Source organism: Garra rufa, chromosome 1 (assembly GCF_049309525.1).
Source record: "Garra rufa chromosome 1, GarRuf1.0, whole genome shotgun sequence".
NCBI lineage: Eukaryota > Metazoa > Chordata > Actinopteri > Cypriniformes > Cyprinidae > Garra > Garra rufa.
Window position 1 is genome coordinate 22,938,137 of NC_133361.1, and position 16,552 is coordinate 22,954,688.

Genomic DNA, 16,552 nt, shown 5'->3' on the forward strand with positions numbered 1-16,552 from the left:
TCAAGCTGACCTTTTTGTTCTTCTTGATCAAGAATGGTATTCACCAAGATGCCCCAACATGAAAGCCATGCTTGTCTTATGTTCATCTTCTACTCTGGAATGAAATGTTTTTCCTCCTTTCATCGGGTCATCTCGCAAGTCTTTGGCTGTACATTGCAGGTTTTTCTCAGTTGCTCTGATCAAACATTTTATGAAATTGTGCATTTTCGGCTCAACACCCTCAAAGGTTTTCTGGTACAACACTTTAAACTAAGGAATAAGGCTTTTAATGTCTTAGAAATCTTCACGTAGCCTTAGACTTTCTAATACAATAAAACTAATTCTTCTCTATAGCTTTTGTGAAAGCTCTGTTGACTTTACCATATTTGCTACTCCACTTCAGCACATGCATGGGATAAATGTATAATTGTGTAACATCTCAAGCTGATTCAGTGTTTTTAATAGTTTCTAAAGGCTTAATTGTGTTTTAGGACAATTTTGTTCCCTACCACAAAAATAAATGACTTAAAACGGCAATGTTGAATAGGGGTTGAATAATTATGACAGCTGTGTTATTAAAAAAAATCCTATAACTCAAACACATCACATTATATATTGACACTGTCACTTTTAATATGCCAGTACACTGTTGTAGATGCAATTTTTATAAAGTCCTGAAACTTCAGACAAGCTTTTATTTGTAAAGTACTGCAGTCCCTGGGGGGTTGAATAATTTTGATTGCAACTGTAAATGTCTCTTATGTGAAATATTTTCTTCAGGTCGGTACTTAATAAACAATAACATGCATTTTGTATCATCCTATTTTTATTTTTGGTACAATAATTAACATTGTGCAAATTCTAAAGACAGATGTAAACTTTTGACCTCAACTGTATGAGAATATAGATTTAGTCCAGGTATTTATTTAGGTTAAGTAACAAATTATAATCCACATAAATTACCCTTATAGAATTTATTACGTTTTCATCATGTTTTCAGAAAAATAGAAGCCTGTATTGACAAAGAGCAAAGTTAATGCTGCTTTAATGCTATCAATTCATATTAGGGGTCAACCGTTATGTGTTTTTCAGGGCCGATGGCGATACCGATTATTACAGATCAAGTGGACCGATAACCGATATATATATATATATATATATATATATATATATATATATATATATATATATATCTGGTGTAAATTAAATTGAAATTAAATTTAATGTCAAAATTAAGAATAACAAGGGCTCTGACAAAAAACTTTGTTTGAATGCTTTTAAAAGATTTTATCAGCAAATCGGTTTTGAAAATGACCGATACCGATAACCACAAAATGCTTAATATTGCCGCCGATAATCGGTCGACCCCTAATTCATACCAAAATGTCAGTAATACTGACAGAATTTCAACTGAATTTGTGCTTTTAATGCTAATACTTCACTTTATTACTTATAATCCTACCAGTTGTTTATGAATGTATTTGCTCTTGCCTTGTATACTTAAGAAGCACTTGACACATTCGCGGTAACAAATGTTGAAAAAGAACAATGAATGCTTAATAAACAAGTTTATTTAATAAAAGTTGTGAATTCAGTGAATAAAGATACTAGTTTCAAATAGAAAGGCACATTTTAACCAATTACTTTCAAACTTAGTGAGGACTTCTCATGAGATCTTCTTTGTCATTCAGTACAAAACACACAGTATTAACAAAATAACAGAGCAAAGATTTTTGGGTTGCCTTTGAGTTGATGTTTAAGAAGTAATATTATTTTAATTATATATTATTTGATATAATAAAACTTCACTGATGAACTGAGGTGAACAAAAAACACTTCAGTCTCAGTGAGATGATCCATTCACAGATTTTGTGCATTTGTCTGTTCACATCTGCATAAAACACAGTCAAGCAACCGTTTTAAGTCCAAGAACACTCTCAGCAGTCTCTGTTTGTGTATTTCTGAGAGGATGAGTGGGTCATAATGAGTGAATGTGCTGGAGGAGTTTCTCACAGTATTCAGGGCTGCGCTGTTTCTCTCTCACTGCCTCCGTTTGCTGCTGTAAGAGACCTCGATCCACCGCACTGGCCACTTTAAGAACCTCTGTGACAGAAAAAAAGACAAGGAGATGTTTACATTTGGTTATTATATCAAACTTCCCTCAGTCGGCATAACAAAAATATCACGGAGCCATGGTTCAATGCAGTTTAACTTCATTCGCATCCAATTAAAAAGTTCAAAAAACAGTTGCTTTAAATTGATTCAAAGTGATAAATGCTGTTCTTCTGACTTTTCTATACATCAAAGAAACTTGAAAAAGTAAATCAGAATATTAAAATGATTTCCGAAGGATCATGTTACTGCAGTAATGATGCTAAAAATTTAGCTTTGAAATCACAGGAATAAATTACATTTTAAAATATATTCAAATAGAAAGCAGTTATTTTAAATAGTAAAAATATTTCAAAATTGTACTGTTTTCGTTGTACTTTGGATCAAATAAATGCAGGCTTGGCGAGCAGAAAAGACTTTAAAAAACATTAAAAATATTACTGTATATATATAACCTTTCAAAGTCAGCTCACCATTTAGGAACAAAGAGAAGCCCATAAAGCTGATTTGTGTTCTTTCAGCCGCCGTGTCTTTGTTGTGCGTATTTGGTTTTACCCTGATTTGTTTGGTCGGGGGATTTACTTTTATCCGGCACTTTATACGTTTGTAAGCGCACCAGAAAACAAGGTTTCCTTTGTGTAAAGATATGAGTGAATTTCCTCAGTAACTCAAGCGCAGTGTGAGAGTGCTGTTATTATAAGCTTAACCAAAGGAATGAGGGATTACGGGATACGGCAAGTGCGGTGTTATACTGGACATTAATCACATCTGAGGTGTCTTTGAAATACAAGACGTGTTTAAGAGCAGATTGAAAAATAAAGAAAGACAAGATGAGATTAAAAAGAAGAAAACAAGATCAGACACAATGCATCCAAAATCAATGGGTCTGGCTTCTGGTCTCATCTGCATCCAGCTATTTTTAGCTGTACAAAACAGCTTGTCGTACTGCTTGATATTGCAAATTGGTGTGTCATATCATATTTTAATGTATTATCTTAATTATGAACATACTGGTTTGTAGTGCAAACCGTTTTACTGTTTACTACACTTCGTTATTCTTCTCGTAACTTGTTATTGACCTATAGCGGCTAATGAAGTCTCACCCATAGGCTTATTTCCACATTGAAAAAAAGGTGGATAAAAACTACAACCAAGCAGTCATTCAGTCAGCTATTTGACTGATTCATTCAGAAACAAAGCAAAATATAGCTGCAAGCAGCAGTTACAGGGCCAAGCACACCAAAGGGAATATTAGGAGCTAAGGTGACACTGAACACCAGACCAACTGCAACAATGAGGAAAGGAAGCCATTTTAAGATGATTTTAGTCAAAATGACAGAAAAATAAATGTAGAACTTCTAGTAATATGATTTAACGGCTTATCACGTTTGACTAACAGGTGGCGCTGTTATCAAATCAATGTGGTGTGTTCAGCGTGAGGTGACAAAGGCACACACAAAGTTGGGTGTCTTTATGTCAAAGCTTTGGAGAGATAAAGCCTCAGAGTCATTTTGGCATCAATCCTAAAATTTGAAGCACTGTACGAAAACGGTTTCATCTATAATGCAATCTACAGTTATTAGCATTTTTGGAAATTTCATAATTAATGGTTAATGAATAATTTATTACTCTTGACCAATAGGTGGCGCTGTTACCAAATTGATGTGGTGTAATCAGTGTGAGGTGATATTGCCACAAACAAAATTTGGTGCAAATATCTCAAAGCTTTGCAGAGACTTCAAATTCATTGATGTGTTAAATAAAAACGGTTTTGTCTATCAACACGAAATCCATGAGTTTTTGTCAGCATGGTCTGAAGATGATCCGAGTCAAATTTGGTGAAAATCGGACCAACGGTCTAGGAGGAGTTCAAAAAAGTAGGTTTTCTACAACAATCAAAATGGTGGACAGGAAGTTTGGCCAATTTTGAAATAATTGGTATCAATGTTCTCGGCATGACCCAAGGAATATTTTGAGATCACTTTCTTTACAATAAGCCATGTTCATCAGAAGTTAATAGCATTTTTCAAAATTTCCTTTTGCGTTTGTAAAATATAGCATTTTATGACTTTTGGCCAAACCATTGAGAAGTTATAATCAAAAATAGCTATTTTTCTTATCCCTTGACCACTAGGTGGCACTGTGCCGAAACACTGCAGGTATACTCAGGTCATGCTTGTTATAACACACACCAAGTTTGGTCTCAATACGCCAAACCGTTGCGGAGATATAGCCTCACATCCATTTTTGTGCACTTTTTTTATTTTTACAGTATTAATAAAAACTAAAAAAAGATATTAGCTTAATATTTCACCTATCTGACCAGAAATGATAAGAACAAACATGAATGTTGTCAAGATTCTTGCTCTGGAAATCCTGGTTCAGTTTGGCCAACCACAAACCTTTTGTTCCTCAGACAGTTTTTTGCACTATTCTCCTTGATTTGTTGTAACTTTTGTCAGTACTTTGTCAGTACTCCAAATGTTTTTCCCAGTCTTACCGATTAGTACAGCCCAAAACATGACAATAATTGACCATTTAGCAGCAATACCCATAAAGGGGCTTTTTTGCCCTCATATCTTGAGTTTTAGAGGCATAATAATAAAAAAACATTACAGTGCCTTGCAAAAGTATTCACACCCCTTCTTTTTTTCACATTTTATGTTGCTGCTCCATTGTATTCCAAGTATTCATACCCTTATCTGGGACACTTGAAATTTATCTCAGGAGCATTCATATTGCTTGTAGATGTTACTACACTTTGAGTGAAGTTAATATGTGGCAAATTCAATTGAATGGATATGATTTGGAAAGGCACACGTCTTAATAAAAGGTTCTAACAGCTGAAAATGCACATCAGAGGAAAAACCAAGCCCTGAGGTGAAAAAACTGCCTGTAGAGCTCAGAAACAGGATTGCATCAAGCCACAGTCCTGAGGGAGAGTTCAGAAAAAAATCAAGAGCTGGCCTCCTGGCCAAACTGAGAAATTGATGGAGAAGGGCCTTGGTTAGGGTGGTGTCCAAATCCTGATGGTCACTCTAGTTGAGCTCCATGATCATATGTGGAGACAGGAGAAGCCTACAGAAGGACAAACATCACCGTGACACTCTACCGATCTGGGCTTTATGGTGATGTGGCAAGACTCAATCCTCTCCTCAGTGAACACACATGAAAACACACTTGGAATTAGCAAAAAAGCACCTGAAGGACCCTCAGACTGTGAGAAACAAGATTTTCTGGTTTGATGAAGCTCAATTCCAAGCATCATGTTTTAAGGAAGCCAGGCACTGCTCATCATCTGCACAGTAGCATCTCAAAAGTAAAGTGTGCTGGTAGCAGCCTCATCCTGTGGGGCTGTTTTTCAGAGTAGAAGAAAAGCTCAACACAGCAAAATAAAGAGATGGCCTTAATGAAAACCCAGTCCAGAGCATTCAGAACCTCAGACTGGGCAGAAGGTTCACCTTCCAGCAGGACAATGACCCTAAGGACACAGCAAGAGTGGCTTATAGACAACTCTGTGAATGTCCTTGAGTGGCCCAGCCAGAGCCTGGGCATGAACCCAATCAAACATTTCTGGAGAAACCCGAAAATGTGTGTCTGTCCCCATCCAACCTGACAGGGCTTGAGAGGTGAAGAGGTGAGGAGAAGAATGGCAGATAATTGCCAAATATTGATGTGCAATCTTGTTGCATCATACCCAAAAAGACTTGAGGCTGTTGTAAAGGTGCTTGAAGGGTATTGTACTTATTTCAGTTTTTTAAATTTTTAATATATATACGAAGTTGTGACAATTCAGTTTTCTTTGTCATAATGGCGTATGGAGTGTAGATTGACGAGGGAAAAAAATAAATAAATAAATAATAGAAGGGGTATGAATACTTTTGCAAGGCACTGTAAATCAACAGTCCTAATACAAATGCACTGACTTGGATTCCAGTTACCCTGTCAGGGCTTTTTTGCGATATCAACCGGATGATTGTACATTAGGGCCTACTTACTGTATGTACTTTTTTCAACGTCCTTTGGGGGTCTGAAAGCGTAATTAGGGGGTATGAAGTGTTTCTGAACAGTACTCCGTGTGCGTGTGCAATAGGACACATCGACACAGGATTATGGGAAGGTGTTGACAGCCCATGACCCTGCTGGAGGCAGGCCAGTAGCAGAGGAGCGTGTGATGGATAGAGTGTAAAAATGCAGGATTAATGAGGCTCTTTGAAGTGAAGAACGGGGAGGATCAGAGAAGTGGACCGTAGACCATTAACACAGACCTGAATCACTTCCTTATGCAGCAGGAAGAGATTTATCTTACATCACAACACCGTCGACACGAATAGAACTGTCATCAGTCACAATTCAAGTCAAAACATCAGATGATTACAGCAGAAATGAAAAATCGCTGCCAAAAAAGCCCTTACCGAGCACTGATTCCTGGATTTTGGTGTCGGGGTCGTCCATGTAGAGCAGCAGCTGCTGGAACAGGAACTCCAGGTGTGGGCGGCATGACTGAGTGTCATAGCTCTTCCCCAGAGATGAAAACCACGTGCTTAGAGACTTCAGCGCTTCCACACGGACGTCTTCACTGCTGTCATCCACACGCTTCAACAGCTCTGAAACACACACAGACACGCTCATCAAAACATCTACAACCTCACACACACTGCTGAAATACAACACGATGAATTATGAAAGTGGAAAGGAAAGGAAAGGAAAGCAGGGCGGTAATAACATTTATTATACACACAGAAATGATTTGTTTAATCAGGAATCTGGGATTGATTTTTGGTATTCAGAGAAAGAGACAAAAATTGTATTACATTTTTATGGGCACTGTTTATTACATGTCTAGTAATAACAACAAAATAAAATTAATAAAATTAATAATATAAAATTTAAATGACTTTTTATGTGTATCAATAAATGTCTAGGTATTAAAATAAAAAAACAACACAAATTTCTATATTAATAAATGTCTAGGTAATTAATAAAATAAAATAAAATTTAACTGACTTTTTATGGGCACTGTGCACTATTGTATATTTATAAATGCCTAGGTAATTATTAAAATAAAATAAAAAATAAAACAGACTTTTTATGAGCACTGTGTACTATTGTATATTAATAAATGCCTTGGTAATTATTAAAAACAAATAAATAAAGAAATAAAATAAACCCAACATTTTATGAGCACTGTGCACTGTTGTATATTAATAAATGTCTAGGTAATTAATAAAATAAAATAAAATAAAATTTAACTGACTTTTTAAGGGCACTGCACACTGTTGTATATTAATAAATGTCTAGGTAATTAATAAAAAAATAAATAAATACATAAATAAATTAAATAAAAATGACTTTTTATAAGCACTGTTGTATATGAATAAATTCTAGGTAATTAATAAAATAAAATAAAATTTAACTGACTTTTTAAGGGCACTGCACACTGTTGTATATTAATAAATGTCTAGGTAATTAATCAAAAATAAATAAAAACATAAATAAATAAATAAAATAAAACCGACTTTTTCTGAGCACTGTTGTATATTAATAAATGTCTAGGTTATTAATCAAAAATAAATAAAAACATAAATAAATAAATAAAACCGACTTTTTCTGAGCACTGTTGTATATTAATAAATGTCTAGGCAATTAATAAAATAAAATAAATAAAATAAAACCGACTTTTTCTGAGCACTGTTGTATATTAATAAATGTCTAGGTAATTAAATAAAATAAAATAATAAAATAGGAAGAAAATAGAATAAAATAAAATAGAACCAAAATAAGTTTTTGTTTGCGTAATATGTATTTATCAACAGAAAAATATTGAAAAATAACAAGGAAAAAAAGAAAATTAATTAAAAATACTGATGTTTTAAGTGCTCCGTGCACATTTATTATATTAATAGATATGGATAATTTGTGACAAATAGATATACTGCTTTATTTAACAAGGGTATTCACATAACAGAGAATTACATAATTAAATAACATCACATGAACAACATTAAATATATACACTAAATTATATTTAAAAACTTTAGTAATATCACAGTCCTAGCCTTTTTAATGCCCACTGAATATTCAGTTTCACTTCTATGTATGTCTTTAGAGCAGAGGTCCTACTTAATTTGATGCGATGAAAATAGGACTGTGAGCAATAGAACTACAATTCATTCAACATGTGCCCTTTTGACATGTTAATGTTCACATCCCATGTTTTGTCTATTGGACGGTTCAATGTGGACTGAATGATCTGCAGCAAAGTTATTTAACACACTGCCACACTTTCATCATCATTCCCAACCTCATTTTCAGTCACATTAAATATGCTGCTCTTCTCTTTTACAAAGTGTATAATGAGTTAAGTATACCTGGATAGATCTTGTTGAGTGAGTCAGTGTTGAGCCGTTGTGTTGTGAGTTTCAACAACGAGTGAAGAGATCTGCAAGCCAAAAGACGAGCCAGTTTAGAGTCTTCCTCCAGCGCAGAGATCAGCTGAGTACTGAGAGTCTCCTCCACCGACAGAACCTGAAACAACCCAGATATTACGCTTATGATAAATTATGTTTAAAAACTGTTTAATAATATTACAATTCTGGCTTTTTTATATCCTCTGAATATTTAGTTTCAGTCACAAATGTGTCAAAATACAAAACTTAAATGCAAAATGCTGTGTATTATTTATGCAGTATGTGTATTACTTGCTCCACTGAGAAAGCCTCCCCATGCAGGACAGCTAACAGACAGCTAAGAGCAGCAGTCCTGACAGCCGCGGCGGATCGACCCGAACGCCACACCAGATTAGGCAGCAACAAATCCTGCAGGACCATCTCCATGTATTCACAAAACCTCCTACAGAGAGAAAACCACAACAAATGTGACCCTGGACCACAAAACCAGTCATAAGGTTAAATTTTACAAAACTGAGATATATACATCATATGAAAGCTCAATAAATAAGCTTTCTATTGATATATGGTTTGTTAGGATAGGACAATATTTGGCCGAGATACATCTATTTGAAAATCTGGAATCTGAGGGTGCAAAAAAATCAAAATACTGAGAAAATCACCTTTAAAGTTGTCCAAATTAAGTTCTTAATGCATATTACTAATCAAAAATTACATTTTTATATATTTATAGTAGGAATTTTACAAAAAATCTTCATGGAACATGATCTTTACTTAATTTCCTAATGATTTTTGGCATAAAAGAAAAATCAATAATTTTGACCCATACAATGTATTTTGGCTATTGCTACAAATATACCCCAGCGACTTAAGACTGGTTTTGTGGTCCAGGGTCACAAATATGACGGATGAATGTCACGTGACCTGACCTGTTTTAAATCAGTTGAGATAATGACTTTTTTTGCAGTAAATGTGCTTAAAGAAATTCCCTTTGATGTCTTTCAGCGATGATAAAGTGTAAAACTGATTTATAAATCAGGCAAATAATAATTATCTCAATTTATGAACAATAGACATCTATGATATGTCTTGATTTTAGATGGCTAGGCAAATCTTTGCATGTGTGTGGTGTCTTTCCTTTCACTTTTCTCTTATTTCACTTTGCAAATCAAAGAGCCACATGAAACGGAGGAATCTGAGGTGAGCAGTATCACACGCCACATGAAAAGAGGGGATTTTGCTACATATCTGAACGGGACTATCCTGAGATGTTAGTATATTGGAGTAATTATGAAGGTTTGTCTTTGAAATGCATACTATTTAGATCCATATCAGGCATCATGAAAGATCTCTGTTCTCAAAATGCATAAATCATTGCAATAATGCATGTTTATACACAGATTTAAGCAGTGGTTGGATATTGTACATATAAAATATCAAGTGCTCAACTGTTAAAAGCTCAGACTGTGTAGTACGCTATCAGCTATGACAGCAAGCTCGGTACATGAATATTTCATCGAGCATCAGCATATTGTGTAATGATGGAAACACAATAACAAAAAGCACAATAACTAGGTTAAGTTTAGGATCTGTGTTTGATGAACTGACCCCTGTGAGTCCAGAGTGTTGCTGGCGTCCAGCAGTAGTTTGGACAGCATGGTGAAGATGTGAAGTCTCATCTCAGGGTCTTGACTGGGTTCAAGGCAACTCTTCAACAGAGGCAAGAGGGCTGGAAGAAACTCTCCCACCACTGGACCTAAAGGAAAACACACAAAACTTTTTTACTATTTACTATTGTTTACTCTGCACTAGGGGTGTGAGATATTGACAAAAAAATTATATCTCAAAATTTTCTGGGATTTCACTGAAATGATAATTAGACAATATTTTGCCGAGTGTGTTATTGTGCTGGACTACCGTGGACAGCTGACTCCTGATTTTCTTTTCAAATTCTTCATATTCTGTGTGCTCAGTTCACAGCAGTTATAGAAATGTATTTTTTCCCCTAAGTTTTATTTAACCTATATAAAGACATTTTTTCTAAAATCACCTGAATCAAATTCTTACATTTGGGCTGTTAGCAAGCAGAATAAATAAGTATCAACAAATTTTTTGCAATGCAGAGGAAACACAGCAGCTGCATCTTAAGTGGCATTTAGATGTTTTTGCACTGTTTATTGCAGCTCTGAAATACATGAAATGCTTTAACCTGCAGTTACAAATACATAAATAACGACATTTGAAATTATTTAAAAATTAACCGTCAGTAGGTGGCAGCAAGAACTGAATCATTTAAAGGTGCCATAGAATGCATTGAGAAAATATTTTAAATTGTTCTCTGATATCTACATAGAAGGTATTTGGCATAGGAAAGGGCAAAAAATGGTTTTACAGGTCCATTTACAACCCTAGACTTTGCCCCTGGAATGAAATGCTCTGTTATTTGGAAGCTTCATGAATATTAATGAGCTCCGCTCTGATTGGCTGTTTCACAGAGCTCAATAGCTCGCACATGGAGAAAAATAAATATATATTTAATTAGGAGCTCTGGGCCGCTTTTAATATGCGGTTTGTTGAATCTGCCGCTTTGAATCGCCGACATTTTAGTCTCATTGCAGTGATCCATGTGCTCTGTGTAACGTTAAAATGCAGAGGGAGTGCTTCTTAGCCTACCACACAAGTTGAGCAGCTCCTCAGTGATTCTCCAGATCTGTAAATCATTCGCCATCATCAGGCAGTTATTTCTCCATCATTCACCATCATCAGCGCAGTCATCTCTCTGTTTATGTGGTAAGTGAAATCCTATGTATAGCAATGTAACAGGCCAGTGCTAGCATTAAGCTAACCGTGTCCCTTCAGTGGCTTCCCTTGTTTTACTGATGTACTAACGTGAGTGATGATTGGGCGATGCAAATGTTGGAGGCGTAATTATTAACGATCACCGGGATGTTTCGTAACAGTCGGTGTTATGTTGGAATTGACCTATTTTTCAGTGGTCTTTTGCAAATACTAGATTTATATAAGAAGGAGGAAATGAAGGTGTTTGAGACTCATGGTATGTCATGTCCATGTACTGAACTGTTATTATTTAACTATGCCAAGGTAAATTCAGTTTTCCATTCTATGGCACCTTTAAACGGTTGATTCATTCAGGAGCGAAACACCTGCAGTGCAGTGTTTGGAATGATTTTTGTTGGCCTGAAATACAGCAAAAACGGGAAATATCAGGAAAGTCTCTTAATATTAACATTGTTTTGAACTGTTGTATAAAATCCATACCACATTTGTAATCAAGCTGATTTTTGGAGAGTGGTATTGATTAACTATATGAAATTATACAAATATATACATTTTCTGCCCCATATCTTGAATTTGGTGGTCACTCTAAATGCATTTTAATAGACTGAATCATGCAGTAAAAGGACACACTCTAAATGCGTACACGCGCTAGTTCATTACGTAATGTATGCTTTTTGTAATATACTCAATGTCAAATCGCACATCATTAAAGGAGAAGTTCACTTCTAGAACAAACATCAGCAAACTTCTTGAGGAAAGCATTTCAGGAATTATCTCCATATAGTGAACTTCAATGGTGCCCACGAAATGCATTTTAAATGCAGATTCAAATGACTATAAATGATCCCAGCCGAGAAATAAGGAAAGGAAAGGAAGGGACATGACGTGTGGCCAAGTATGGTGATTCATACTCGGAATTTGTGCTCTGCATTTAACCCATCTAATTGCACACACATAGTAGTGAACACACACCCTCGAGCAGTGGGCAGTAGTGATGCGCGGGTCGGGGTTTTTTAAGGGCCTTATCTAGCGAAACAATAGGTCATTTTCTAAACAAATTGACAATTTATATTCTTTTTAAAGGGATAGTTCACCCGAAAATTAAAGTTTGGTGTTTATCTGCTTACCCCCATGGCATCCAAGATGTAGGTGATTTGTTTCTTCAGTAGAAAAACAAAGATTTTTAACTCAAACCGTTGCAGTCTGTCAGTCATATAATGGCAGTGGATGGGCAAGAAACCTTTGTTAGTAAAAAAAAAAACATGCACAGACAAATCCAAATTACACCCTGCGGCTCGTGACGATACATTGATTTCCTAAGACACGAAACGATCGTTTTTTGCGAGAAACTGAACAGTATTTATATCGTTTTTTCCCTCTGATACACAGCAATGTCGAACTCAGCTCAGCATCCAGCGCGTTACATGTGAACGCGTTCTGGCGTAGTATGTGCAAACGCCGGAAGGGGAAATCTGTGAAATGTCAACAGTCCTGGAACGTAATCTTTTAGCTTTAAATCGGTTTGGACAATCAGGATAAGCGCAAGTGTTTACCATTTTGAATAGCCGCTATACACACAATCTCTGTGCACTGTGGAAACAATGAGTGTTGTATACACGCGACAGATGACTTCCGGTGTTTGCGTATTCTACGCCAGAGCGTGTTCACATGTAACGCGCCGGATGCTGAGCACGAGCTCAGGACAGTTGTTGGACGTGGCTGTATATCAAAGGTAAAAAACCGATATAAACACTTTTTAGTTTCTCGCAAAAAACGATAGTTTTGTGTCTTAGGACATCAGCGTCTCGTCACGAGCCAAAGGTTTGGTACCCATCCACTGCCATTAAATGATTAACAGACTGCAACGGTTTGAGTTAAAAATCTTTGTTTGTGTTCTACTAAAGAAGTCACCTACATCTTGGATGCCCTGGGGGTAAGCAGATAAACATCAAATTTTCATTTTTGGGTGAACTATCCCTTTAACCTCAATTGCTCGTCTTGTCTCTTTTCTTCGGTGTGCATGTGTAGTCTGTGTAATCCAGGTCAATACAGTTAGGGTATGTCGAAAAACTCCCGTCTTGTTTTCTTCTTCAACATCAAAATCGCCCTACATCGCCATTTTACCTTTTTTTGTAAAGGGCGTTTGATCTAATTTGCGTGTTCACTTTGTAAACACTGGGTCGGTTCTTCTGCAGTGATGTAGGACGATTTTGAAGATGGGGAAGAAAACGAGATGGGAGTTTTTCGACATACCCTGTATTGACCGTACTGAACCGCTCCCGCAGACTTTGACAAGACGAGTGTTTGAGGTTATAAATTGTCAATTTGTTTAGAATAAGATAAGTTTTACTAGATAAGACCCTTCTTCATTGGCTGGGGTCCTTTAGAGCCATTTGAAGCTGCATTTAAGCTGCATTTTGGAAGTTCAAACTTGGGGGCATCATTGAAGTCCACTATACAATGATAATTCCTGTTTTGTTTTCCCTCAGGAAACATAATTTCTTATCGACTGAAGAAAGAAAGACACAAACATCTTGGATGACAAGGGGTTGAGTAAATTATCTGTAAATTTTTGTTCTGGAAGTGAACTACTCCTTTAATGATTTCTCAGACTGCGTCTACACAGAGTGATGGTTGTCATTTCTGGCTGCAGATGAAGCACAGACTCACCGGACTGCAAGGCGATGATCTCCAGCTGTGTTTTCTGAATGGAGTAACTGGTCCAGGTGTGATGTGAGTCAGAAAGCCACTGCAGCAGATCTGCCATGTGCTGCCGGTACAACTCACACGCGCCACTGAGACCCTGCGCCTCACACAAACACCTCACCGACTTCTCTGCCTGACATAGAGAGAGAAAATAATAATAATAAAAATATGTATAGCTGAATCTGTGTATGGGGAAGCTTCATGTGTGGGTTTTACCTTATTACGTTGTTCCTGCTGTGAGGCGAGACTCTGAACCGAGACCAGGACCTTCAGCAGCTGTAGACTGATGCCATTACAGTCCACCTGACACACACACAGCACAGTGTCCACACAAACCAACAACTGATCCAGATACAGCGCCTGAGAGACAAAACAACAGAAACTATTCCAACATTTCACACTGGCATTTTCATTACTTTCGTTCGATAAACAGGTAGACAGCATTATGCATGGGGAAAAAAAATAAAATAAAATAAAAAATAATGAAGTTGTGTTATACACAGGTTAAATAAAAAAAATGTAATTAAACAAAATAAAATAAAATGGGGCAGACAGGGTTATGAATGGTAATAAATAAAATAAAATTAAATAAAATGAGGCAGACAGGGTTAAAGCACTGTAATAAAATGACATTAAATAAAATCAAATTAAATAAAAAAATAAAAAACAGGTAGACAGGGTTATACATGGAAAAAATAAAGTGTAATGTTTTTTAAATAAAATGAGGCAGAGTTAGATAGAGATAGTAATAAAAAAAATCGGTAACTTATTCGGTAATTAATTCCTTTTGTCTTCATTTTTTTTTTAAATCTGGGTTTAATTTAATTTAATTTAATTTGTATTACTTAGGTTTTGTTATGCCAGAGGGGTGTTCCATAAAACAAATTTACCAAATAAGCCAGGCTTATTTTAGTTAGTCTGACTTATTGTCACTTGATTTGGCTAAAAATAAGTCAGACTAACTGAAATAAGCCTGACTTATTTGGTAAACTTGTTTTATGGAACACCCCCCCAGGTCTCACACCTCGTAAATCAGTTCAAAACACACAATTACATCAGTCTGTTTTAAAGTAAAATAAAATGATAACATAAAAAAAATAAAAAATAAAGAAGCAGCCAGGGTTATGCAGAGGTATTAAAAAAAAGAAAGAAAAAAATAATTCCTTTTCAATCATTACCAGGTACTGTTAGTTGATGTGGTTTTAGATTTCAAATATATTTTAAAATATAATACTATATGATAAAAGGACAGTTTTTGTGATGGCAATAAAAGACTCTACAACACACATCGAAACTCTGTGACCTTGTAAAGCAGTCTAAAACTCATGACGAACTTTTCTTTCCATCAGTTTCTGTTGTTTTCCTGTCCCACTGCATTTTTACCCTCCCTCAAGACCTCTGTGTGTCTCTTTCCATGCAGTGATCACATGTCTAGACAAAGTGTCACATTCACAACAACAAGAGGATCATGACACTTGTTTCCTCCACTCAGCGGTTCTGTCATTAACAGGGCCAGGATGATTAACCTGCAGGTGTTTTCACTGGCCTACAGGAAGTGTGTGTGTGTGGGACACTTTCACTGCTAAATTTAGAAGGCCAAACTGAAAAGAACTGCAAGGACTTTCTCTTTATGTTCAGGATTTGAATATGATTTATGCATGTACTTAAATATGTTAAATAAAATAAAATAAATACAATACAATGAGACAGACAGGGTTAATGCACAGGAATAAAAAAGAAATTAAGCAAGTTCATGCATGGGAATTATTAAAATAAAATAAAATAAAATAAAATGAGGCAGACCGGATAATGCATGGGAATACTTAAAATAAAATAAAATGAGGCAAAAAGAGTTAATGCACAGAAATAAAATAATATGAAAATAAAATAAAATAAAATAAAATGAGGCAGACAGTGTTATGCGTGAATAAAAATAGCATAAAAATGAAATAAATAATGACACAGACAGGGTTAATGCACAGGAATAAAAAAAAAATATAATAATAAAATAAAATAAAACACAATGAGGCAGACAGGTTAATGCACAGGAATAAAATGAAAAAACAAAAACAAAAAACAGGCAGACAGGGTTATGGTAATAATAATAATAATAATAATAATAATAAAAAAAAAAATATATATATATATATATATATATATATATATATATAAAATAAAACAAGATATAGTTATATAAGTTATAAGTTATGCATGGGAATAAAATAAAATAAAATTAAATTAAAATAAAAAATACAAAAAAATAATGAGACAGACAGGTTTAATGCATGGGAATTAAAATAAAAAATAAAAAATACTATTAAGCAGACAGGGTTGATGCCAGGGAATAAAAAAGATAAATTATTATTATTATTAAATAAATAAAATAAAATAAAATAAAACAAACAAAATAAAATAAAGAAATATACTTGCAGATTAAATAAAATAACATTAATTAATAAAATAAAATTAAAAATAATAAAAAAATATAAATACAAGGAGGCAGACATGGCTAAAGCACATAAATAATATAATATAATAAAATTAAA

At 35.0% G+C, this 16,552-nt stretch overlaps 1 protein-coding gene across 1 annotated transcript in view; it reads right to left on the minus strand.

Annotated features, from left to right (window-relative positions):
• Positions 1-1,936: 1,936 nt before the first annotated feature.
• Positions 1,937-16,552, minus strand: part of dnaaf5 (dynein axonemal assembly factor 5) — a 32,234-nt gene continuing 17,618 nt past the window's right edge. The window contains exons 7-13 of the mRNA XM_073837560.1: positions 14,223-14,366; positions 13,971-14,139; positions 10,110-10,257; positions 8,793-8,943; positions 8,463-8,619; positions 6,507-6,698; positions 1,937-2,082 (exon numbers count right to left, since the gene is read on the minus strand). Coding sequence (XP_073693661.1) covers positions 1,958-2,082; positions 6,507-6,698; positions 8,463-8,619; positions 8,793-8,943; positions 10,110-10,257; positions 13,971-14,139; positions 14,223-14,366 — 1,086 coding nt within the window. The 3' untranslated portion in view covers positions 1,937-1,957. The remainder of the gene's footprint in view (positions 2,083-6,506; positions 6,699-8,462; positions 8,620-8,792; positions 8,944-10,109; positions 10,258-13,970; positions 14,140-14,222; positions 14,367-16,552) is intronic.